General features: G+C 43.2%; 1 protein-coding gene across 1 annotated transcript in view; it reads right to left on the bottom strand.

Moving 5' to 3' along the window:
* Nucleotides 1–25,131, bottom strand: part of rlf (RLF zinc finger) — a 101,608-nt gene that overhangs the window by 19,034 nt on the left and 57,443 nt on the right. The window contains exons 2-4 of the mRNA XM_070874639.1: nt 10,946–11,100; nt 10,252–10,333; nt 5,001–5,136 (exon numbers count right to left, since the gene is read on the bottom strand). Of these exons, the coding sequence (XP_070730740.1) occupies nt 5,001–5,136; nt 10,252–10,333; nt 10,946–11,100 (373 nt within the window). The remainder of the gene's footprint in view (nt 1–5,000; nt 5,137–10,251; nt 10,334–10,945; nt 11,101–25,131) is intronic.

Here is a 25,131-nt window from a genome sequence, read left to right on the forward strand (position 1 = left end):
GGATAACCTCACATTTATCTACATTATACTGCATCTGTCATGCATTTGCCCACTCACCTAACCTGTCCAAGTAACCCTGCAACTTCTTAGCTTCCTCCTCACAGCTCACACTGCCACCCAGTTTAGTGTCATCTGCAAACTTAGAGATATTACATTCAATTCCTTCATCCAAATCATAAATGTATATTGTAAGTAACTGGGGTCCCAGCACCGAATCCTGCAGTACCCCACTAGTCACTGCCTGTCATTCTGAAAAGGACCCGTTTATTCCTACTCTTTGATTCCCGTCTGCCAACCAGTTCTCTATCTACGTCAGTACATTACCCCTAATACCATGTGTTTTAATTTTGCACACTAATCTCTTGTGTGGGACCTTGTCAAAAGCCTTTTGAAAGTCCAAATACACCACATCCACTGGTTCTCCCTTGTCGACTCTACTAGTTACATCCGCAAAAAATTCTAGAAGATTTATTAAGTATGATTTCCCTTTCATAAATCCATGCTGACTTGGACCGATCCTGTCACTGCTTTCCAAACGTTGCACCATTGTTTAAAAAGGGAGGATGGGAAAAACCGAGCTATTTCAGGCCAGTTAGTTTAACCTCTGGTGGGAAAATGACTGGAATCCATTCTGAGGGACAGTATAAACCTTCATTTAGAAAGACACAGATTAATCAAGGTCAGCCAGCATGGATTTGTAAGGGAAAGTTGTGTCTAACCAACTTGATTTTAAGTTCTTTGAGGAGGTAACAAGGAGGGTCAATGAGGGCAGTGCATTTGATGTAGTTTACATGGATTTTAGCAAGGCTTTTGACATGGTCCCACATGGTAGGTTGATCAAAAAAGTAAAAGCCCACGGTATCTAAAGGAGTAGCAAATTGGATCCAAAATTGGCTGTGGCAGGAAGCAAAGGGTAATGGTTGAGGGGAGCTTTTTTGACTGGAATGCTGCTTCCACAGAGTTCAGTACACAGTCCCTTACTTTTTGTAGCATATTTTAATGATTTAGACTTAAATGTAAGTGGGGGGCGGGTGATAAAGAAATTTGCAGATGATACAAAAATTGGCCTTGTGGTTGACAATGAGGAGGAAAGCTTTAGACTGCAGGATGAACTGGTCAGTTCGACTGAAAAGTGAAAAATGGAATGCAATCCGGAAAAGTGCGTGGCAATGCATTTTGGGAGAGGCAACAAAGCAACGGAATACACAATAAATGGGAGGATACTGAGAGGTGTGGAGGAACAGAGGGACCTTAGAGTATATGTCCACAGTTCCTTAAAAGGTAGGACGACAGGTCGATAAGGTAGTTCAAAAGGTATATGGAATGCTTTCCTTTATTAACCAAGGCATAGAATACAAGAGCAGGGAAGCTATGCTAGAACTGTATACAACACTAATTAGGCCAGAGTGCAGTTCTGGTCACCACAGTACAGGAAGGATGTGATTGCACTAGAAAGGGTGCAGAGGAGATTTACGAGAATGTTACCAGGACTGGAAAACATTAGCTAGGAGGAAAGATTGGGTAGGCTGGGGTTGTTTTCCTTGGAACACAGGAGGCTGAGGGGAGATTTAATTGAACTGTATAAAATTATGAGGGGCCTAGATAGAGAGTGAATAGGAAGGACCTGTTTCCTTTCACAGAGGAGTCGTGTCAATAACCAGGGGGCCATAGATTTAAAGTAAGTGGTGGAAGGATTAGAGGGGGGATGAGGAAACATTTAGTCCCCCAGAGGGTGGTGGGGGTCTGGAACTCACTGCCTGAAATGGTAGTAGAGGCAGAAACCCTCATCACATTTAAAAGATATTTGGATGTACCCTTTGGGCCCAAGTTTCCACATGATAAAAAACGGGCGCCCCTCCGAGCTGGGCGCCCGTTTTTCGCGCCTAAAACGGCGCCGGAAAAAAAACGAGCGATTCAGAGTGCTGTGCAGCTCCTTGTCTGCCTGGCGCGGCGCCCAGGGGGGCGGAGCCTACACTCGCGCCGATTTTGTAAGTGGGAGGGGGCGGGTACTATTTAAATGAGTTTTTTTTCCCGCCGGCAACGCTGCACGTGCGCGTTGGAGCGTTCGCACATGCTCAGTGTGAAAAAAACATTGGCACTCGGCCATTTTTGTTGTTCTTTGTAGCTGTTTAGTTTTTGAACATTTTTTTAATAAAAGCACATTGCCATCAGCAGAGGCTTCTTGTAGCAGTGAGAAGGGTGCAGGAAGCCTCAGAAAGTTGAGGCAGCCGTTTCCCGACTACCTCCGCCTTTTGCCGTCGGGAAATAGCTCCTCAATTTCTGAGGCTTCCTGCAGCCTTCTGGAACGGCTCCATTCCCCCCCCCCCCCCCCTCCGTCGGCTCCCTTCCCTTCCCTCCGCGCCCCCCCCGCATTCGTTGGCTCTCTTCCCTCCCCCCCCCCCCCCCCCCCCCCCCCCCCCCGCGTTCGTCGGCTCTCTTCCCTCCCCCCCCCCCCCCCCCCCCCCCGCGTTCGTCGGCTCCCTCTTCCCCCCCCCCCCCGCGTTCGTCGGCTCTCTTCCCTCCCCCCCCCCCCCCCCCCGCGTTCGTCGGCTCCCTCTCCCCCCCCCCCCCCCCCCCCCCCCCCCCCGCGTCGGCTCCCTCCCTCCCCCCCCGGTGCGTTCGTCGGCTCCCTCCCTCCCCCCCGGTGCGTTCGTCGGCTCCCTCCCCACCCCCCCGCGTTCGTCGGCCCCCTCCCCCCCCCCCGCGTTCGTCGGCTCCCTCCCCCCCCCCCCCCCGCGTTCGTCGGCTCCCTCCCCCCCCGCGTTCGTCGGCTCTCCCCCCCTCCCCCCCCCCCCCGCATTCGTTGGCTCCCTTCCCTTCCCCGCCCTGCGTTCGTCGGCTCCCTCCCCCTCCCCCCCCCCCCACCCCCCGCGTTCGGTCGGCTCCCTCGTTTTGTGAGGCTTGCTGCACCATTCTTCCTAGCCGAAGCACTTTCACACAGGCAGGAAGATGGTTTATTTAATCTTTTCTTTGCTTATAAATGTTTATTCAGGTTGGATTTATTTGTATAATATTTGTATAAGTATAAATAAGGATTGATTGTATAATTTAATGAGTTCCCTTCCCTCCCCCCCCCTCCCCCCCCACCTTGTTCTAGCCGCCTGATTTGTAACCTGCGCCTGATTTTTTAATGTGTAGAACAGGTTTTTAAAGTTCTACAAAAATCTTCACTTGCTCCATTCTATTTTAGTTTGGAGTACATTTTCACTGTGGAAACTTTCAAATCAGGAGTCAGTGGCCGGACACGCCCCCTTTTGAAGAAAAAATTCTGTTCCAAAGTAGAACTGTTCTACCTGACTAGAACTGCAGAAAAAAAAATGTGGAGAATTGCGAATTCTAAGATAGTCCGTTCTCCACCAGTTGCTCCTAAAAATCAGGCGCAAATCATGTGGAAACTTGGGCCCATAGATTCGTAATCTACAGGGCTAAGGACCCAGTGTTGGAAGGTGGGATTAGGCGAGGTAACTCTTTTTCAACCGGCAGAGACATAATGGGTCGAATGGCCTCCTTCTGTGTCGCAATTTTCTATGATTCCCCCCCCCTTCAAGTATTTATCCAATTCTCTTTTGAAAGTTACTATTGAATCTGCTTTCACTGCCCTTTCAGGCAGTGTGTTTCAGATAACAACTCGCTGCGTAAAGAAATGTTTCCTCATGTCACTTCTAGTTCTTTTGCCAATCACTTGAAATCTGTTTCCTCTTGTTGCCGACCCTTCTACCACTGGAAACAGTTTCTCCTTATATCAAAATTATTCATTATGTTGAACACCTCTATCAAATCTCCTCAACTTCTCCGCTCTAAGGAGAACACCACCAGCTTCTCCAGTCCCTCCACATAACTGAAGTTCCTTATCCCTGGTACCATTCTAGTAAATCTCTTCTGCACCCTCTACAATGCCCAGCACCAACGTTAAGTTGACTGGGCTCCAGTTGCCAAGTTTATCCCTCGTGCCTTTTTAAAAAAAAAGAACAAGAGTGTAACATTTGCAATCCTCCAGTCCCATATCCAAGGAGGCTTGTGGCCTCTGCAATTTGCACTTTTACTTCCCTCAGTAACCGAGGATGCATCACATCCAGACCGGGTGACTTTTCTACGTCGAGAATGGCCAACCTTTTCAGTAACTCCTCTTTACCTATTTTCATCCTATCCAATGTCGCGACTACCTCCTCCTTTACTGCAACATTTTCTTCTCCACTGAAGACAGATGCAAAATACTCATTTAGTATCTCAGCCAGACCTTCTACCTCCACAAGATTTCCTTTTTGATCCCAAATTGGCCCCACACTTCCTTTGACTACTTGTGTTTATAAAGACTTTTGGGTTCCCCTTTATGTTGCCAGCCAATAGGAAGATAGGAACAGAAGTAGGCCATTTAGCCTATTCCGCCATTCCCTGTTTTAGATCTCCTCTGTACTTTCTATATTCAGCTTGGTTCTCTACTGTATTATGAACCTTACAATTGCCATAAATTATTTTGCGCTATGTATCCCCAATCCTTTTTTTTTTTTTTTTAAAGTGTTTATCCATACAACTGGGAGCAAAAGAAAAAGCAACCAAGGTTTGAACATCCATGTGCTTCATTTTGTCGACCTTCCCTTATTAAAGTCTACTGCAGAATTCGGGCTGCAAAGTTGTCTGTGGTAAAGCACTAGAGCTACCAGTCCAAGATCATCTTTCTCAGTTCAAATTTTGAATGCCAAATTGAACATGTAAATCTCCCATAACTTTTCACACACGTCAGTTAAGTCCTCACAGGCATGTTCAATTATCCTTATAGTAGTTATATTTATATTGCAACAAAATCTTTACTGAGTATAGTCCAGTATATTATGGAATTAATTACCATGATGTGGAGGTGTTGATGTTTCAGATCAAAGCGATACAGTGCTTTGCTGTATACCTATTGTATTTAGATGAATGCAGTTTAAACCTGCTCGTAGGGTGAATTATTTGTAAAAGGATAGTCACAAAAAATCATTGAGTAGCTGCATCAAGCTTACCTTCTTCAGTCTCTGCTGGCTGCTTGGACAGAATACATTGTAGGACTGGATTTTTCCAAGCACCACCCTCTCTAGTGATAGCAACTAGTGTCTGCAGTTCACTATTTCCAAATTCCAGCAATGCAATGTGAGAATCCTGTCGAAAAGATATCAGTGACAATTCAACAGACACGGAGTGAATAGGTGTGCACTGTTTGGCTTTATCTCGAAAGCGAGGTCACTTCAAAACTTCACAGGTGAATTACAACCAGATTGCGAGTCTAGAACATTTATTCGATTTTTAGTATTCACATCACATTTCATTTAATGGTTATTTTCAACAATTTCATTAGGCTTGAAACCAACAGCAATAAATATTATAGCGGGATCACTGCTTTCTGCAATACCATACTTCACTTCCATGCTGATTTTCACAGTTCTGAAGTGTTACAATTCCATACCTTCTGTGCTACAAATCTAAGTGAAATAAAAATAGCTTCAGAAAATAAATCCAAGATGTAAATCACGAGCTATTTCACATGGACTATTTTAGAATAAGTGCTTCACAGTAAACACAGGAACTGCCAGACTGAGAAAGTGCACGATAAAATGCATGGTAATGTGCCATAATGGCTCATTAATCTGTTTTGGTAGTTTTCTATGACCGGGAATGGTATTTCACTTTCCACAAGACTTACTTTACAAGGGTTATTTCAACTCCCTAACATTATACATGTTCCAGAACAAGTTTCACATACCAAGAATAAAGTGGAAGAATGTATTGCACCCAGGTTCTGTGCCATAATGGAGAAGAATGACCTTCTGGGGCAGGCACTGAAAAGCACTCTGCTGTATACCGTTTTGAGGATGAATAGGAGCAGAAGTAGGCCACCTGGCCCCTTGAGCCTGCTCCGCCATTTAATGAGATCATGGTTGATCTGATCATGGGCTCAGCTCCACTTCCCTGCACGCCATAACCCTTTATTCCCCAATTGCTTAAAAATCTGTCTATCTTCGTTTTAATTATATTCAATGAGCCAGCCTCCACAGCTCTCTGGGGCAGAGAATTCCAGATTTACAACTCGGAGAAAAAAATTCTCCTCATCTCAGTTTTAAATGGGCGGCCCCCTAGTTTTACTTTCCCCGATCAGTGGAAATATCCTCTCTGCATCCACCTTGTCGAGCCCCCTCATCTTATGTTTCGATAAGTTCACCTCTCATTCTTCTGAACTCCAATGAGTAGAGGCCTAACCTACTCAACCTATCTTCATAAGTCAACCCCCTCATCTCTGGAATCAACCGAGTGAATCTTCTCTAAACAGCTTCCAATGCAAATATATCTTTCCTTAAATACGGAGACCAAAACTGTACACAGTACTCCAGGTGTGGCCTCACCAATACCTTGTACAGTTGCAACAGGACTTCTCTGCTTTTATACTCTATCCCCCTTGCAATAAAGGCCAACATTCCATTTGCCTTCCTGATTACTTGCTATACCTGCATACTAACTTTTTATGTTTCATGCACAAGGACCCCAAGGTCCCTCTGCACTGCAACACTTTGCAATTTTTCTCCATTTAAATTATTATAATTTGCTTTTCTATTTTTTCTGCCAAAGTGGATAATCTCACATTTTCCCAGATTATACTCCATCTGCCAAATGTTTACTCACTCATTTAGTCTGTCTATATCCCTTTACAGATTTTTTATGTTCTCCTCATAATTTGCTTTCGCATCCATCTTTGTATCAGCAAACTTGGCTACATTACACTCAGTCCCTTCATCCAAGTCATTAATATAGATTGTAAATGGTTGAGGACCCAGCACCGATTCCTGCGGCACCCCACTAGTCACTGTTTGCCAACTGGAAAATGGTCATTTATCCCAACTCTGCTTTCTGTTAGTTAGCCAATCCTCTATCCATTCTAATATATTACCCCCAACCCCATGAGTTTTTAATCTTGTGCAGTAACCTTTCATGTGGCACCTTATCGTATACCTTCTGGAAATCAAATACACCACATCCACTGATTTCCCCCTTATCCACCCTGCTCGTTACAGCCTCAAACTACTCCAGCCAATTTGTTAATCATGATTTCCCTTTCATAAAACCATGCTGACTCTGCTTGATTGAATTATGCTTTTCCAAATGTCCCGCTACTGCTTCCTTAATAATGGACTCCAGCATTTTCCCAACGACAGATGTTAGGCTAACTGGTCTTTAGTTTCTTGCTTTTTGTCTGGCTCCTTTTTTAAAATAGGGGTGTTTCCAATCCGCTGGGACCACCGCAGAATCCAGGGAATTTTGGTAGATTACAACCAATGCATCCACGTTATCTGCAGACACTTCTTTTAAGACCCTAGGATATAAGCCATCAGGTCCAGGGGACTTGTCCACCTTTAGTCCCTTTATTTTACCGAGTACTACTTCATTAGTGATAGTGATTGTATTAAAAATTCCTCCCTTCCTATAGCCCCTTGATTATCGATGATTGGGATGTTTTTAGTGCCTTCTACCATGAAGACCAATACAAAATATTTGTTCAAAGTCGCTGCCATTTCCCTGTTCCCCATTATTAATTCCCCAGTCTCATCCTGTATGGGATCAACATTTACTTTAGCCACTCTTTTCCTTTTTATGTATCTGTAGAAACTCTTACTATCTGTTTTTATATTTCGTGCCAGTTTACTTTCATAATCTATCTTCCCTCTCTTTATCATTGTTTTAGTCGTTCTTTGCTGGCTTTTAAAAGTTTCCCAATCCTCTGGCCTCCCACTAGTCTTGGCCACATTGCATGCTCTTGTTTTCAATTTGATATCCTCCCTTATTTCCTTAGTTAGCCACAGCATTCTTAAACACAATCAATGTATGCAATCTCAATCAATGGAAGCATAAAACACGAGTCTGCTCAGCTGTGACATTTTGTGCTACAAATTATGTGAGGGAAATATTTTCCCACTTTTCCTGCCAGTTTCCAGCAGTAATTTTCTCTCAAGATGCTGGAACACAGTTCCATAGGTATTGATGGATCTCTGCTAGGTCATCCATTATTTGTGTGCAACATTTAACAGCACAGTGTTGATGGGTTATTTAACAGTGCATCACAACTGAGCCAGTCCTCTCCTCACATTTGCATTTCCAGCAGTAGTTTCTGGGTTGCAATCAGGAATGGGATCCCGACATCAAATCCAACTGCAGTTCTCCCGCCTCGCCAGAGATCGCAGTTGGGGATCAAACCTGGGAAAATGGTTCTGTATTGCTCAGGTACTCTGCATAACAACTACTGTCTACAGGGATGTGGCAGGAGATAGCTTACAATGTTACTGCAACCCCCAACGGTATCCTGCTTTAAAACTGTATGCAAAGATGCTCAACCGATCAAGCCAAAAAGTAACTCATCCAGAGAATCATTTCCCTCGGGGCAAAAATTCACCACAGCTCATGAATAGGCTATTTTTGTTTGAAGAAAAAGATCCACAGATATCTGTAGAATGTAAATCTGTCATAGCTTGCACCACCATGTGACACAAAATGCATTATATACAAATGTCAGCAGATTATGGGTTCATGCACACTTCAGGACTCAAGTACATGAAGTAGATGTGTATTTTGATTTCCAAAAGGCATGTTAAGGTGTCACATAAAAGGTTACTGCACAAGATAATAGCTCACGGGGTTGGAGTAATATGTTAGCATGGATAGAGGATTGGCTAACAGAAAACACAATCGGGATAAATGGGTCATTTTCAGGTTGACAAACTGTAACTAATGGGGTGCCACAGGGATCAGTGTTAGGGCCTCAACTATTTACAATCTATATTAATGACTTGGATGAAGGGACAGAGTGTAATGTAGCCAAATTTGCTGATACAAAGATAGGTGGGAAAGCAAACTGTGAAGAGGACACAAAGAATCTGTAAACAGATATAGACAGGCTAAGTGAGTGGGCAAAAATTTGGCAGATGGAGTATAATGTGGGAAAATGTGGTTATCCACTTTGGCAGAAAGAAATAGAAAAGCAAATTATTTAAATGGGGAGAGATTACAAAATTCTGCAGTACAGAGAGATCTGGGGGTCCTTGTACATGAAAAATAAAAAGTTAGCATGCAGGTACAGCAAGTAATTAGGAAGACAAATGAAATGTTGCCCTTTATTGCAAGAGGGAGAGAGTATAAACATAGGGAAGTCCTGCTACAACTGTACAGGGCTTTGGTGAGACCACACCTGGAGTACTGCGTACAGTTTTGGTCTCCTTATTTAAAGGAAGGATATACTTGCACTGGAGGCAGTTTAGAGAAGGCTCATGGAGGTTGATTCCTGAGATGAAGGGGTTATTGAAATATAGATTCTGAGGGGGCTCGGCAGAGAGGATGTTCCCCCTCATAGGGGAATCTAGAACTAAAGGGCATAGTATCAGAATAAAGGGTCGCCCATTTAAAACTGAAATGAGGAGGAATTTCTTCTCTCAGAGCATCGTGAATCTTTGGAATTCTCTACCCCAGAGAGCTGTGAGGCTGGGTCATTGAATATATTTAAGGTGGAGCGCGACAGATTTTTCAACGATGAGAGTCAAGGGTTATGGGGAGTGGGCAGGGAAGTGGCGTTGAGGCCAAGATCAGATCAACCGTGATCTTATTGAATGGTGGAACAGGCTCGAGGGGCCAAATGGCCTACTTCTATTTCTTATGTTATAATCTACACTGCCGCAATGCAGTGCTTAAAATAATGCTACTTTATTGGAGGTGCCGTCCTTTAGATCAGAGGTCCCATCTACTTGTTCAAGAGAATGTTGAAGATCCAATTCAAAGAGCAAGGAAAATTCGGCCCAAGAATTTTCCATCAACCAACACCAGCAAGGTAGAATAGCTGGTCAATTCAGCTCACTTGTGTGTGGGACATTGTTGGGTTTGTCCAAACAGCAACAGTGACTGCACTAAAGTTGTAAATGGCATGATAAGCAGCTATATAAATGCAAGTTTTTAAAAATTATCCATGCTGGCCTTTCAATCATTGAAATTAATAAGCTGCACAAGACATTAACCAAACTTCACTACGACTTAGAAACACAAAGTTCCTTCTGCAAATAAGCGAATCATACATGAACAAATATCTGAGCACTCTAATTATTAAGATCGCTTTTTAAGAACATTGACAAATTAGAGCCTCACTTTCACAAGTCAACTCAGAACCAGCTCAAATCCTAAACATTAGACATTTCAACAACAAAAACTCTGCCATTACCAATGATTGTTACTGAAACATTCACTTACTTGCAATGTCTGTTGCAGCTGCTGCCACACATCTGGTGGAATCTCTTTTTCAGGCAGTGACAGTAGTAGTTCAAAACAACTCCTAAAATTGAGAAACAGGGTTAAGAAACACAAGTGAGCAAAGCTTCAGAATTCTTCTACTGAACATGTTATAGAAACCAAAACTCTACACATCCCTTCTGAAAATAAGAACATATTTATTTTGTTGCCAATAAAACTAGGAAGTTTACAGGAATTCACTTGTCATATAATTGGAAGCTACCAGTTACCACAAGGTATTCCACCAACAAACCAGGCCAAAAACAGCATGAGCAAGCAACGGAATCCCTGAGCTGCATTTTGTCTGTGCTGCATGACTAAAATACCACAGACTCAATGTTTTTTGTGCAATTTAGGTGGATTTACACATTTCACTAACATTAATGATGGTAGTTAATTTCCTCAAACTATACGTGTGAATCTGTAGATTACCCGACGTGCATTTAGCAGTTTTACTAATGACATACAATGAGTACTGCACAAAGCCCTCTGCAGCAAACAGATCAAATCTCATTATGGGCCACAAAACTAGCTGTTCAGCCAAGAAGGTAAAGAACATAAATAATTCCAAGCAGATTTTCTATTTTTTTTAAAAAAAAGATACGCATGGCTCCAATCTTCTAAGAAAACAATGCTGTAAACAGTAGACACTTACACTGCTAATCGACCAAGTACAAAATTAATATGAGCACACTCTGTGCTAAGGTGAGGCCTTGCGCTGGTGTAGCTCTGGATAGAAATCCGATAGACCTCCAATAATGGTAGGGGCTCGTCAGAAGTTTTGCATTTCTCACCATATTGTACCAAGATCTGTGGTGGAAAAAAGAACCGGTTATTAAAGGACTCAAATGCCAAATTAGCTGCACAATGATAGAGCACTTCTCCAATCGCAGATATGCAAACATTTTAACTTGTGCAGCAAGTTATAAAAAGGCTAGGCAGGTGTTGGATCTCCTGCCACTGGCCAGATTTAGTGCAGCGCAGGCAGGAATGGAAATCATAACCGACCGGAAGAAAACCCAGCACAAGATATTTGAGCACATCAATAGTTCATTTAAATGGGACACAGTGGTTCAGAGCTGGCACCTCCATTCAGCCCTCTTCCTTCCCCATTTCCTTGAGTGGTTTCTCCATAATTGACTGGAGCTGTTCATCCAATTGGCCAAGCTGCCAGTTTTTACAATTTAAAAAAATTACATCCTGGTTATATTACACTTTCAAATAGTTCAATTCTGCTAGTGAAAATGCAGCACTCGACCAAAGTTTACCGGGCATCCCAAACTAAAATAAATGCCACAACACAGATTTGAAAGTTGTGTGGACCTTAGAGTGTTGACTGCCAATCCCCAAGTCTCGTGCTGTTTGTTGATGACCAGATATCTAGCTGCAGTCAGTCAAGATTCACTTTATTTGTGGATCCCTAGACTATCGATAGAACAATCGCCTCTACGATTGCAGATTTGGTTCAGTATACTTGGGTCACGATGCAAAATAGTATCATGGCTTCACCAGTGACACAAGAGATCAACTTAAGTGTTTTCAAGCCGACTGCATATAATTTCTCCAATTCTCAGAAGGAAATTCAAAGAAAAAACACTCATTCCTTTTGTTTCTAATGTCCTGCAGTCCCATATATAGGGCCCAAGTTTCCACATGATTTGCGCCTGATTTTTAGGAGCAACTGGTGGAGAACAGACCATCTTAGAAATCGCAATTCTCCACATTGTTTTTTCTGCAGTTCTAGTCAGGTAGAACAGTTCCACTTTGGAACAGAATTTTTTCTTCAAAAGGGGGCATATCCGGCCACTGACACCTGATTTGAAAGTTTCCACAGTGAAAACGTACTCCAAACTAACTTAGAATGGAGCAAGTGAAGATTTTTGTAGAACTGAAAAAACCTGTTCTACACATTAAAAAAATCAGGCGCAGGTTACAAATTAGGCGTCCAGAACGAGGTGGGGGGAGGAGGGGAGGAGAAGGGAAGTCATTAAATTCTACAATAAATCCTTATTTATACTTATACAAATAAATCCAACCTGAATAAAAATTTATAAGCAAAGAAAAGATTAAATAAACCATCTTCCTACCTGTGTGAAAGTGCTTCAGCCAGGGAGAATGCTGCAGCAAGCCTCACAAAACGAGGCAGCCGTTACCGAAGGCGGGCGGGAGGGAACCGACCGAACACGGGGGGGGGGGGGGGGGGAGAAGCCGTTCCAGACTGTGGGCGAGCGACCGAACGCGGGGGGGGGGGGGGGGGGGGGGTGGAGGAGGCCGTTCCAGATGGCGGGCGGGAGGGAACCGACCGAACGCAGGGAAGCCGGTCCAGACGGCGGGCGAGTGACCAAACGCTGGGGGGGGCGTTCCAGACGGCGAGCGAGCGGGAGGGACTCGACCGACCGAACGCAGCGGGGGGGGGGGGGGGGGGGGGGGAAAGAAGGAAGCCATTCCGGAGGGAGGGAGGGAGGGAAGGAGACAGAAGGCGGCAGGAAGCCTCAGAAATTGAGGAGCCATTTCCCAACGGCAAAAGGGGGAGGTCGTCAGGAAACGGCTGCCTCAACTTTGAGGCTTCCTGCAGCCTTCTCAGTGCTGATGGCAATGTGCTTTTATTAAAAAATGTTCAAAAACTAAACAGCTACAAAAATGGGTGAGTGCCAATGTTTCCTTCACACTGCGCGTGCGCGAACGCTCCAACGCACAGCGTTGCCGGCAGGAAAAAAACTAATTTAAATAGTACCCGCCCGCTCCCACTTACAAAATTGGCGCGAGTGTAGGCTCCGCCCCCCTGGGCGTCACGCCAAACAGACAAGGAGCTGCAGGAAGCTCCAAAATCGCGAGTTTTTTTTTCCGGCGCCGTTTTAGGCGCGAAAAACGGGCGCCCAGCTCGGAGGGGCGCCCGTTTTTTATCGTGTGGAAACTTGGGCCCACAGTAACTTCAGAAAAATAGTTTGAAATGGCCTCCGCACATACAGAAGACCAAAAGCAAAGAATTAAATAAAAGGAGATCTGTGCACTGAAATTGGCTTGGCAACGCTTTCCCAAGACTAGCTTTAAATTTCGGTATAATTTCAAGCTTAGTTGATTGCAATTTTCACACCCCGGAATGCTTCATGAAACAACACATACAATAATCACACTGTTCCACAGCAGTTCTGACCAAAGCATACATTCATACAAAGCAATGATAGCGAGGTACTGGAGAGGGTGCAGAGAAGATTTACCAGGATGATAACAGAAATGCGAGGGTATACACATCAGGAAAGGATGAAAAGGCTGGGTCTCTTTTCTCATGAAAAAAGGCTGACGGTGACGTAATAGAGGTCTTTAAAATGATGAACTGTTTTGATAGAGTAGATAGAGAGAATGTTTCCACTTGTGGGAAAGAGCATAACTAGAGGCCATCAATACAAGATCGTCACCAAGAAATCCAATTGGGAATTCAGAAGAAACTTCTTTACCCAAAGAGTGATGAGAATGTGGAACACACTATCACAGGGAGTGGTGGAAGTGAATAGTATAGATGCATTTAAGGGAAGGTTAGACAGGCATATGAGGGAAAAGGGAATAGAGGGTTATGCTGATAGATTTAGATGAGGAAAGATGGGAGGAGGCTCGAGTGGAGCATAAACGCCGGCATGGACTGGTTGGGCCAAATGGCCTGTTTCTGTGCCGTATATCCTGTGTAATCCTACGTAATTCACCATTGTATTTTCAGTGGAGTCAGCAACTAGTCAAACTACTGAAATGTACTTGAGAAGCAATCAAAACAGAACCAAATCAATTCCTGGGTAGCAAAAGCCAGCATAACCGAGGCACGAGAAAAGACATTCTGCCATTCAATGTATTAGCAATTCAGAATTTTCTGCCTGGTATTTACAACCAAAGAAACTCATGGTGGAAATCCACAATGAACTTACCCTTTCGATGGGGCAAGAAACCATTCACTTGCTGCAAAATGCAGTTTCCTCTTCCTGGCATAACCGGAGGGAAAGTACACTCTGAATATGAATACTTATTTTACACATGAATGAGTCTTTTCTGATCCTTTACTTAACTATCTCACTAAATTTGAAGTAATGTTTACATCACACCATGTCCAGATCTTAGTGCATAACAAAATAATTCCTATTTCTCGACTAGCCCAGTCAGTAGTTACTTGTAGATCCAGCACATGATAAAGTCAGCCATGCAAGAATTGATCTCTGCATTTCACATACAACTAATCTAGAACTAGACAGCACTGGTTTCACAAATACTGATTATTTCAAGCAAAACATTTGCAGTTTGAAAATACTGTACAGCAATGAATGCTTTAGTCCAAAATCTGTGCAACAGCTTCCAAGTTAACAGCAACAGATTCTGCGTTATGAATAACATACAACAACTACGTATTTAGAATTTCACAGCTGCAGTTGATGAAGGACACATTTCCTGTCCTGTTTTTCTATCGGTAAGGCTGACAATGAACATATAGTCAGTTACTTAACCTTCAGCAGAGGCTAGCTGATGGGAATGAATACAACTGATGCTCATCAACGCGACTTTTTTTCAGTTAAAAAAAAATCATAGGAAAACCAGAGAGTTGACTCAACACTTTACTTATGTTACTACAGTCTGATCTTCAGCACTCATTTCCCTGCTGCATTACAGTGCTTCTGTGCATATTGATAAAACATCTTTAAAATGCGGTTCGAGGCCACAAAGGCATACTTCCTGTCAAACGTGTGAACAGAAACCTTGAGAATTGTTTTGTTTTCTTTTATGTTCAGCGATTTCCTTCTCAAATACGGTTTCAAACATGAACTCTACAAGTTATCTATAAACACTTAGTATTAGTGCCTCAGTAATTTTACCTCCACATTTCAGAGTAAAACATTTAGAAATTAAAATCTTACCATTTCACCCAATGAAAGTTAATTTGAAGCTTGCTACAGGGGAGCCATTTTCTGAGATTCACAAACTAATGCTATCTGAAGACCTCAAGTGTAAGCAGTTCAATAGGAAATGGGAAGCATTTCATATAATTATACTGCAAATAAGTACAAGAACATTATTGCAGTGCCAGCAGTTGCTCGAGTGCACAATTATTGAGATACGGTTAGAGAAGCAGTTTTCCATCCTAAATATGGACGTTTGAATTTATAATGGAAATGCCAGAGAATCGCTTGTGGGTGCAAAAGCGTAATTTCTGCACCGTGGGTCCTGACTCACCTGAAAAGGGTTTACACTATCCATGACTTGTTTTACACCAAGATGTGGAACTTAGTCATGATGCAATTGATCCTCAAAAAGTGGAAAACTTCAGGCAATTGCACAACAATTTTCCCATTTTCAAAGCTACTGCGGACAAATGCATAATAATTCGGCCAAAAATGTGTTTTGACTTTTTTTCTGAGAGCAAAACATTGCAACATTTGAATGAAGAAAATATCCCAAGTTGCTCTTTACATGCACTGATTTGCACGGCTTTTCATGGGCTACGCATCTAAACACACAGATCAATTCATCAGCCCACTAACCCATACAGAGACAACTTCAAGCACCATTTAAAGCAAAATAGTTGGATAATTGCCAGAGGTGCCTACCAGCGATACTGATCGGCCTGAGTGACGGCACATGATAAAATCAATGCAATTGCTTCTGGATAGGAAATTGAAAAGTGGATGTTAACACTGGTGTGTTTTAAATATAGATCATGTTAATTAAAAAGGTTACTGGCTCTAACTGCAATCACTCGAGTTATTCTTCAGGCTCCATTTACTTTACATCAGTTCCACTTTGTCTGTGATTTTCTCTCTTCACGTGTCAAAAGGCTCATGTTTAAGTCAGGCAATCTGTTCTATAAATCGAGGCCATAATCTACGCCACTGCTGCTATAGGTAAACACAAAGGGCGAGCCTGAATGAACTTACTCATCCACTTGCTTTACATGGGGAAACTTGGCAAAAGCAGTCAGGAGATCGAGGCCCTTATAAAAGGGCACGGAATTCGGGAGGAGGAGCGGCAGTCGGGAGATTGAGGCTGAAGGTAAAACAAAGAAGTAAAAAGAAATCGAAGTGTGACATCACAGCCAAGCGGGTAAGTGATTGGTGAGTAGTTTTCTTTTTTCTTTATCTTTTTCTTATCAGTAAGAAACCTTTGGCATTGTTGCCAAATTAAGTTAATTTAAGGGTTAAGTCATGGGAGGAGAGCCCAGACCCGTGTCATGCTCCTCCTGTGCTATGTGAGAAATCAGGGACGCTTCCAGTGTCCCTGACTACTATGCGTGAGGGAAGTGTATCCAGCTGCAGCTCCTGTCAGATCACATTGCTGTACTGGAGCTGCGCATGGATTCACTCTGGAGCATCCGCGATGCTGAGGATGTCATGAATAGCACGTTTAGTGAGCTGGTCACACCGCATGTAAAGGTTGCTTAGAAAGATAGGGAATAGGTAACCATCAGGCAGAGCAGTGGAAGGAAGGTAGTGCAGAGATCCCCCGCAGCCATCTCCCTCCAAAACAGATATACTGTTCTGAGTACTGTTGGGGGAGATGGCCCATCAGGGGAAGCAGCAGTAGCCAAGTTCATGGCACTATGGGTGGCTCTGCTGCACAGGAGGGCAGGAAAAAAAAGTGGGAGAGCTATAGTGGTAGGGGATTCTATTGTAAGGGGAATAGATAGGCGTTTCTGCGGCCGCAATAGAGACTCCAGGATGGTATGTTGCCTCCCTGGTGCAAGGGTCAAGAATGTCTCGGAGCGCCTGCAGGACATTCTGGAGGGGGAGGGTGAACAGTCAGTTGTCGTGGTGCATATAGGTAAAGAAATGGGATGAGGTCCTACAAGCTGGATATAGGGAGCTAAGAGTTAAATTAAAAAGTAGGACCTCAAAAGGTAGTAATCTCAGGATTGCTACCAGTGCCACATGCTAGTCAGAGTAGAAATAGCAGGACAGTTAAGATTAATACGTGGCTTGAGGAACGGTGCAAGAGGGAGGGATTCAAATTCCTGGGACATTGGAACCGGTACTGGGGGAGGTGGGACCAGTACAAACTGGACAGTCTGCACCTGGGCAGGACTGAAACCGATATTCTAGGGGGAGTGTTTGCTAGTGATGTTGGGAAGGGGTTAAACTAATATGGCAGAGGGATGGGAATCTATACAGGGAGACAGAGGGGAGTAAAATGGGGGCAGAAGCAAAAGGTAGAAAGAAGATAAGGAAAAGTGGAGGGCAGAGAAATCAAAGGCAAAAATCAAAAAGGGCCACAATACAACATAATTCTAAAAGGACAAAGTGTTAGAAAAACAAGCCTGAAGGCTGCGTGTCTCAATGCGAGGAGCATTCGCAATAAGCAGGATGAATTAACTGCGCAGATAGCTGTTAACGGATATGATGTAACTGGGATTACAGAGACATGGCTCCAGGGTGACCAAGGCTGGGAACAACATCCAGGGGTATTCAATATTCAGGAAGGATAGACAGAAAGGAAAAGGAGATGGGGTAGTGTTGCTGGTTAAAGAGGAGATTAACGCAATAGTAAGGAAGCACATTAGCTTGGATGATGTGGAATCTGTATAGGTAGAGCTACGGAACACCAAAGGGCAGAAAACGCTAGTGGCAGCTGTGTACAGACCACCAAACAGTAGTAGTGAGGTTGGGGACAGCATCAAACAGGAAATTAGGGATGCGTACAATAAGGGTACAGCAGTTATCATGGGTGACTTTAATCTACATATAGATTGGGCTAACCAAACTGGTAGCAATGCGGTGGAGGAGGATTTCCTGGAGTGTATAAGGGATATTTTTCTGGACCAATATGTCGAGGAACCAACTAGAGGGCTGGCCATCCTAGACTGGGTGTTGTGTAATGAGAGAGGATTAATTAGCAATCTTGGTGTGCGAGGCCCCTTGGGGAAGAGTGACCATAATATGGTAGAATTCTTCATTAAGATGGAGAATAACAGTTAATTCAGAGACTAGGGTCCTGAACTTAAAGAAAGGTAACTTCAATGGTATGAGACGTGAATTGGCTAGGATAGACTGACGAATGATACTTAAAGGGTTGACGGTGGATAGGCAATGGCAGACATTTAAAGATCACATGGATGAACTTCAACAATTGTACATCCCTGTCTGGCGTAAAAATAACAGGGAAGGTGGCTCAACCGTGGCCAACAAGGGAAATTAGGGATAGTGTTAAATCCAAGGAAGAGGCATATAAATTGGCCAGAAAAAGCAGCAAACCTGAAGATTGGGAGAAATTTAGAATTCAGCAGAGGAGGACAAAGGGTTTAATTAGGAGGGGGAAAATAAAGTATGATAGTAAGCTTGCAGGGAACTTAAAAACTGACTGCAAAAGCTTCTATAGATATGTGGAGAGAAAAAGATTAGTGAAGACAAATGTAGGTCCCTTGCAGTCAGAATCAGGTGAATTTATAACAGGGAACAAAAAAATGGCAGACCAATTGAACAAATACTTTGGTTCGGTCTTCACTAAGGAAGACACAAATAACCTTCCGGAAATACTAGGGGACTGAGGGTCTAGCGAGGAGGAGGAATTAAAGGAAATCCTTATTAGTCAGGAAATTGTGTTAGGGAAATTGATGGGATTGAAGGCCGATAAATCCCCAGGGTCTGATAGTCTACATATCAGAGTACTTAAGGAAGTGGCCCTAGAAATTGCATTGGTGGTCATTTTCCAACATTCTATAGACTGGATCAGTTCCTCTGGATTGGAGGGTAGCTAATGTAACCCCACTTTTTAAAAAAGGAGGGAGAGAAAACAGCGAATTATAGACTGGTTAAGCCTGACATCAGTAGTGGGCAAAATGTTGGAATCAATTATTAAAGATGTAATTGCAGCACATTTGGAAAGCAGTGACAGGATCGGGCCAAGTCAGCATGGATTTATGAAAGGGAAATCATGCTTGACAAATCTTCTAGAATTTTTGAGGATGTAACTAGTAGAGTGGACAAGGGAGAACCAATGGATGTGGTGTATTTAGACTTTCAAAAGGCTTTTGACAAGTCCCACACAAGACATTAGTGTGCATAATTAAAGCACATGTTATTGGGAGTAATATATTGACATGGATAGAGAACTGGTTGGCAGACAGGAAGTAAAGAGTAGTAATAAATGGGTACTTTTCAGAATGGCAGGCAGTGATTAGTGGGGTACCGCAAGGTTCAGTGTTGGGACCTCAGCTATTTACAATATACATTAATGACTTAGACAAAGGAATTGAATATAATATCTCCAAGTTTGCAGATGACTCTAAGCTGGGTGGCAGTGTGAGCTGTGAGGAGGATGTGAAGAGGCTGCAGGGTGACTGGGCAAATGCATGGCAGATGCAGTATAATAATGTAGATAAATGTGAGGTTATCCACTTTGGTGGCAAAAACAGGGAGGCAGATTACCTGAATGGCGGCAGATTAGGAAAAGGGGAGGTGCAATGAGACCTTGGTGTCATGGTTCATCAGTCATTGAAAGTTGGCATGCAGGTACAGCGGGCGGTGAAGGCAGCAAATGGCATGTTGGCCTTCATAGTGAGAGGATTTGAGTATAGGAGCAAGGAGGTCTTACTGCAGTTGTACAGGGCCTTGGTGAGGCCACACCTTGAATATTGTGTACAGTTTTGGTCTCTTAATCAGAGGAATGACATTCTTGCTATTGAGGGAGTGCAGCGAAGGTTCACCAAACAGATTCCCGGGATGGCAGGACTGACATATGGAGGAGAGACTGGATCGATTGGGCCTCTATTCACTGGAATTTAGAAGAATGAGAGGGGATCTCATAGAAACATATAAAATTCTGACAGGATTGGACAGGTTAGATGCAGGAAGAATGTTAGCGATGTTGGGGAAGTCCAGAACCAGGAGTCACAGTCTAAGGATAAGGGGTAAGCCATTTAGGACCGAGATGAGGAGAAGCTTCTTCACTCAGAATTGTGACCCTGTGGAATTCTCTACCACAGAAAGTTGTTGAGGCCAGTTCATTAGATATATTCAAAAGGGAGTTAGATGTGGCCCTTACAGCTAAAGGGATCAAGGGGTATGGAGAGAAAGCAGGAATGGGGTACTCAAGTTGTATGATCAGCCTTGATCATATTGAATGGTGGTGCAGGCTCGAAGGGCCGAATGGCCTACTCCTGCACCTATTTTCTATGCTTCTAAGCCAGCACGACAGGGCTTTGCCTGGATCTAAATATAAAAAAAGGACGGAGGAGCCTTTACAACTGCTGCCACAGTCCTTCTGAGACCACTCTGGCCCCCCATGACCCAACAAAAGCAAGCTTTACAGTTTAGCCTAGCCTTTAAAAATAAAAACTGAATGAGTTATTAATTTGAAACTCATTCAAAGCATTGTTTTTTGCATGTCTGCATAAAAAGAAGAGCACCTGGTTTCACATTATTCAAGCTTGAAATCATTCATTCACTGAAGCAGCACTAACTGATTCCATTTCAATGCACAGCCCATACAGTTTGGGCGTACACAAAAGAATATTTTCTCCAAAAAGAATTCTCCTTCAGAATTAAAGGGGAAAAAAAGTGAAGAAACTGGTGCAAAGGATAAACTACATTAAAAAAAAAATGAGGAAGGCCAGATTAAAGGTTGGATTCTATCCAGTGAATGACTTCCTCATCGTTAGCTGCTCTCAGCTGGGCCAATGGTAGGAGTGTTACTCAGCACCGCGGGTTAAGGAGGGGGGAGGGGTAAATGTTCCCAACGCTTGATTAGTATCTGAAACTCAGTGTGGCTTAGCTCTACTGAAGGGAAGCTGCACCAGAACAGACTAGTCCCAATCATTTTCAAATTAACCAGTAAACTCCCAGAGCACCAAATCTGAAATAAAAACAGAAAATGCTGCTAGCAGTCAGTCAGGCGAGGAAGGTTGGGCACCAAATCAGACTGGAGAGGTGAGAGAAAAAGAACAAAGGACAAGATACACATGAATGATCTCCATAGAATAAAACCATAATCATTAACCTTTCACACGCACTGGCAACAAATCAAATCAAGGCTAAGGGAGATTGAGCAATTTTAGGATTTAAAAAAAAAAACTGATGCTGCAAGTATCCTTCTGGAAGAGATTGTACGAAAGGTTTAATGAAGATCCGCCTGACCAACGGGGTCACGCGAATGGACAACACTGGTCCATGAGGTGGCCATAGACCAAAAAGAATGTCTTACTTTTCCTGACCACTCCCCTTCAACTTGGTTATAAATTTAGCTGTTTGTCCAGGAATGTTTGGACATGGGAGTTAGCTAAAGCTGCATTACCAAATTAAACAAATCAAAAATGACAGTTCCACTGTCCCTGTAATAGGCAAGGCCTTTGAACACACTGAGTGAAACCTGTATTTAAATTGCGACAAATACAGTAGTGGGGAAAAATTCACATCACTGCTGGCAGTTGGAGAAAGGAAATATTTTATTGGATTCCTTCTGGCTGAAGTTGAAAACTATTTTCTGACACTTCTGTTGGTTCAACAAGTTTATCCAGAGAGCAGTGTAGCTTGTGTAAGATTTTCATGGATTCATTATTTTTTTTAAATACTTGCGGTACTATCTTCTAACCATCAGTATTTTATTGTCAGTAATGGCTTTATAATAGTGTGTAAGAATTAAATATAAAAGTCTGTAATCATCAATTGTATACAACGGTAACCTGAATTTTGTTTAACATGTAACCCTTTTGCTTAAGATTGAAAGTCTGCGAGTAAGCTGTAACCAGATAGCCTGGGGTGAGAAAGTGGATTGCTATAGTTGAATAGTGTGGCTCTGGGTGAAAGTTGGATATTAGCCAACAGCAAGGATGAGACAGAGGACAGCTAGCCTGGGAACCAAGGTTCGGCACAGTTGCTACTGGGTTGGAACGTTGGAACATTCGCAATGAATTGGAAAAACAACGACCAACAGCAAAGGCCATATCTCAACCTCTGGAAACATATCCCTTTTGTATTGCCATAACTACCCCAGATATGAGCCTTGATGGTCAAAAACAGATGATGTAAGGGTGTCACAAGACAAAAACCTGCTTACGCCTGCGCAGCATCTTTATGTTGGATTTTGGGTTTGTGTCAGCCAGCGATTGGTTCAGAAGGACACCATAGGTTTGAATGCGAGGAAGGGTATAAGAATTGGGTCTTAACAGCCACAAATTGTAGTTGATTTCAGAGACACAGAAGATTTCAGGAAGAATCAATGAGACACCAGAGAGATGGAGAAAGGCATGGAGTGCAGCTTACTCACGGTTACGGCTTCTATCCAGAGTATAACAGGGTAATACAAGTCTCAATTATACTTTGTAAACTGCTGCTCGAATACTGTAATGTATCAAGCCTTGCTCGTGCTGAATAAAATTAAATCATTGACCCATATTTGGGACAATCTCGAATCATTTGGAACCAGGATCCCTCTGGGATCTTATTCTAGGATAAACTAGATTCTGAAACAATGAGGTAAACATTAAACAGGGCTCAAGAACAGCCCTGAATGAATACAGTAAAGTGGCAACTTGTGTGTATTCAGTTACATTAATGGCCTGTCTGCCTCACAGCGACTGTCTAAACATCCCAACCATTACCGCTGCAATGTTAGCTCCATTTTTTTTTTTTTTTTTTTTTAAAGCGTCTCAGTTTCAGGAATAGCAAGTGCCAATATAACTATCTCTGTAAAGCTGCCTTCCTGAAGCTGCTTACTAAGTGCCAATGTCAAACCACACCAGGAGAGGGAGCGTGTTGCAAAAATGGCAGTGCCAATGATTAACTGATAACCGTGTGCTTTCAAGACTACATTTTCACAACCATACAATGTTGCTCCCAGTCACCGTATAGTGGCTATAGTGAATCGATGCTCAAAGTACAGAGCTTCATTAATGTACAGAAAGAAAAGTTAAATATACAAATTTTCAGGTGCTATTCAAAGACTTATATTTAACTTTCTTCCTTCTTTCTTACGCAGTCCTTCGTATTGAGGATGACTTGCTTCCACACCAAAAAGGGAGTTCACAGGTGTTTCAATGAAGGACCTGACATTCCAGATCCCGAACTACATATTGAAGGATGGAAGATGCTTGTGCATGGATTTATTTTATAAACGTGGTGGCCGTTGTACACCAGCCACCACACGGGCTTGACAGAGTTAGGTCTTGGTCCAGTGGCAAGGATTAACCAAGACGACTGGAGACCAGCTCTGCTGCACGGACAGAGTGCGCACACATATCGCAGTGTGGGCTGGCCCGTGCTGCCCCTGGGCCTCCGAACTCACGCCTCTCCTGGGCCATCACGTCGTTCTACAATCTCTCGTCACTCCTTCGCCCCGACCTCACCGCTCCTCTGCTGTTTGCCACCTCTCCTGCCTTACCTGCCATGCTCCTATTTATATCTACATTCCACAGAAAACTAATCTCTTATGTGCTTTTTAAGTGGGAGATTTTCTGAATGCTAAAACGATGACTACTATAGGAGATATCTGTTGTAAATGGTATCCCTGAAGAGCCAGCGCATCAGTAGGGGCTCTTGCAGTTGGGAAAGTTCTACCATAAAAGGACTGTGCTCTGGCCCAGTGTTCCACTAAATCAGGTGTTTAATGGCCAAGATTTCAAGAGTGAAGTGGGCCTTCTCTTCTGTAACCAGATGGCAAACCCTTGCAGTTGTAATGAGGATAGACAGTTGACCAGTCTGACCAACTGCTGGCAAGCTTTGAGCAGTGAGCTTTTGTTTTGCTCAACGACAACAAGTGCAGGGTCAACAGCTGTGTCAGAATTTCTTCGCACTTCCTCGCCCAGTTACATGGCCGGTAACAGCCAAGGCCAAGGATCGAAGTTTAAAAATAAATATACACCTGCACCCTAACAGAAATGAGTAGTGTAAGAATGGTCTACATGAATACCACAATGAGTACTGAAACTATTTACATCAGAAATAGCAAAAATATGCTCAAATTACAAAAACTAAATTTTTCATCAAATACACAAATGCTAAAACTCAGAAGACGTTGACTATTCTCTATCGGGACAATTATACTTGACGAAATTTAAGTATAAAACTTGGAAACATTCACATTTACATTAATAAAATTGCAGTCAAAAAATTAATATGGATCAGAGCATGAAATAATTTCTATTTAAACACCATGTTCTCACTAGCTGTTCTTTCAAAAGCATGTTAAACTCAGATTGCAGCATATATTCTCTCTCCCAGTCAGTGATCTTACTAATTTTATATGTTTTATATGCTTTAGAATGCTTAACCTCCATCTCATAATACATTTCATACAAATAGTGTTCACTGCCCAGGTAATAAAAAATACACTATATTGGGGTTTACAGCACTGGTATAAAAAGTCTAATGTGATAAAGGATCATGTAACTCAGCAGGCCCACAACAGGCCCAACATAAGCCGCAAGAACTGCAGGAGCAGCTATTTCCTTACATGAATTCCACAAGGGGATTCTCAGGAACGATCTCTGATCCTATCGCTGGCCCACATTTGGAAGAGTGGAACAAATCTATAAATACTGCAATACACAAGAGGGGAAGCCACTTCACAGCCAGCTTTATCCCCGTGAAATAGCAACGCTACTTTAAGTCCATGAGCACAAAGTGTCCCCCTGAATGAGCACATAGTTGCTCTTCTCTCTTCCCCCCCCTCCCCCCCAACCCAGCACAAAGTGGCACCTCCTTGGCCACCCCAAGCGCAAAGTGTCTCTCGCCTCCCCCCCCCACCCCCCGTCCCACCACGAGCACACAGTCCCTTCCCTTCAAGCACAAAGTGGCACGCCTCACTTTCAGGCGGGAAAATGGAGTTGAGGTTGAAGATAAGCGATGATCTTATTGAATGACGGAACAGGCTCGAGGGGCT

Source organism: Pristiophorus japonicus, unplaced genomic scaffold, assembly GCF_044704955.1.
Source record: "Pristiophorus japonicus isolate sPriJap1 unplaced genomic scaffold, sPriJap1.hap1 HAP1_SCAFFOLD_913, whole genome shotgun sequence".
Classification (NCBI taxonomy): Eukaryota; Metazoa; Chordata; class Chondrichthyes; family Pristiophoridae; genus Pristiophorus; species Pristiophorus japonicus.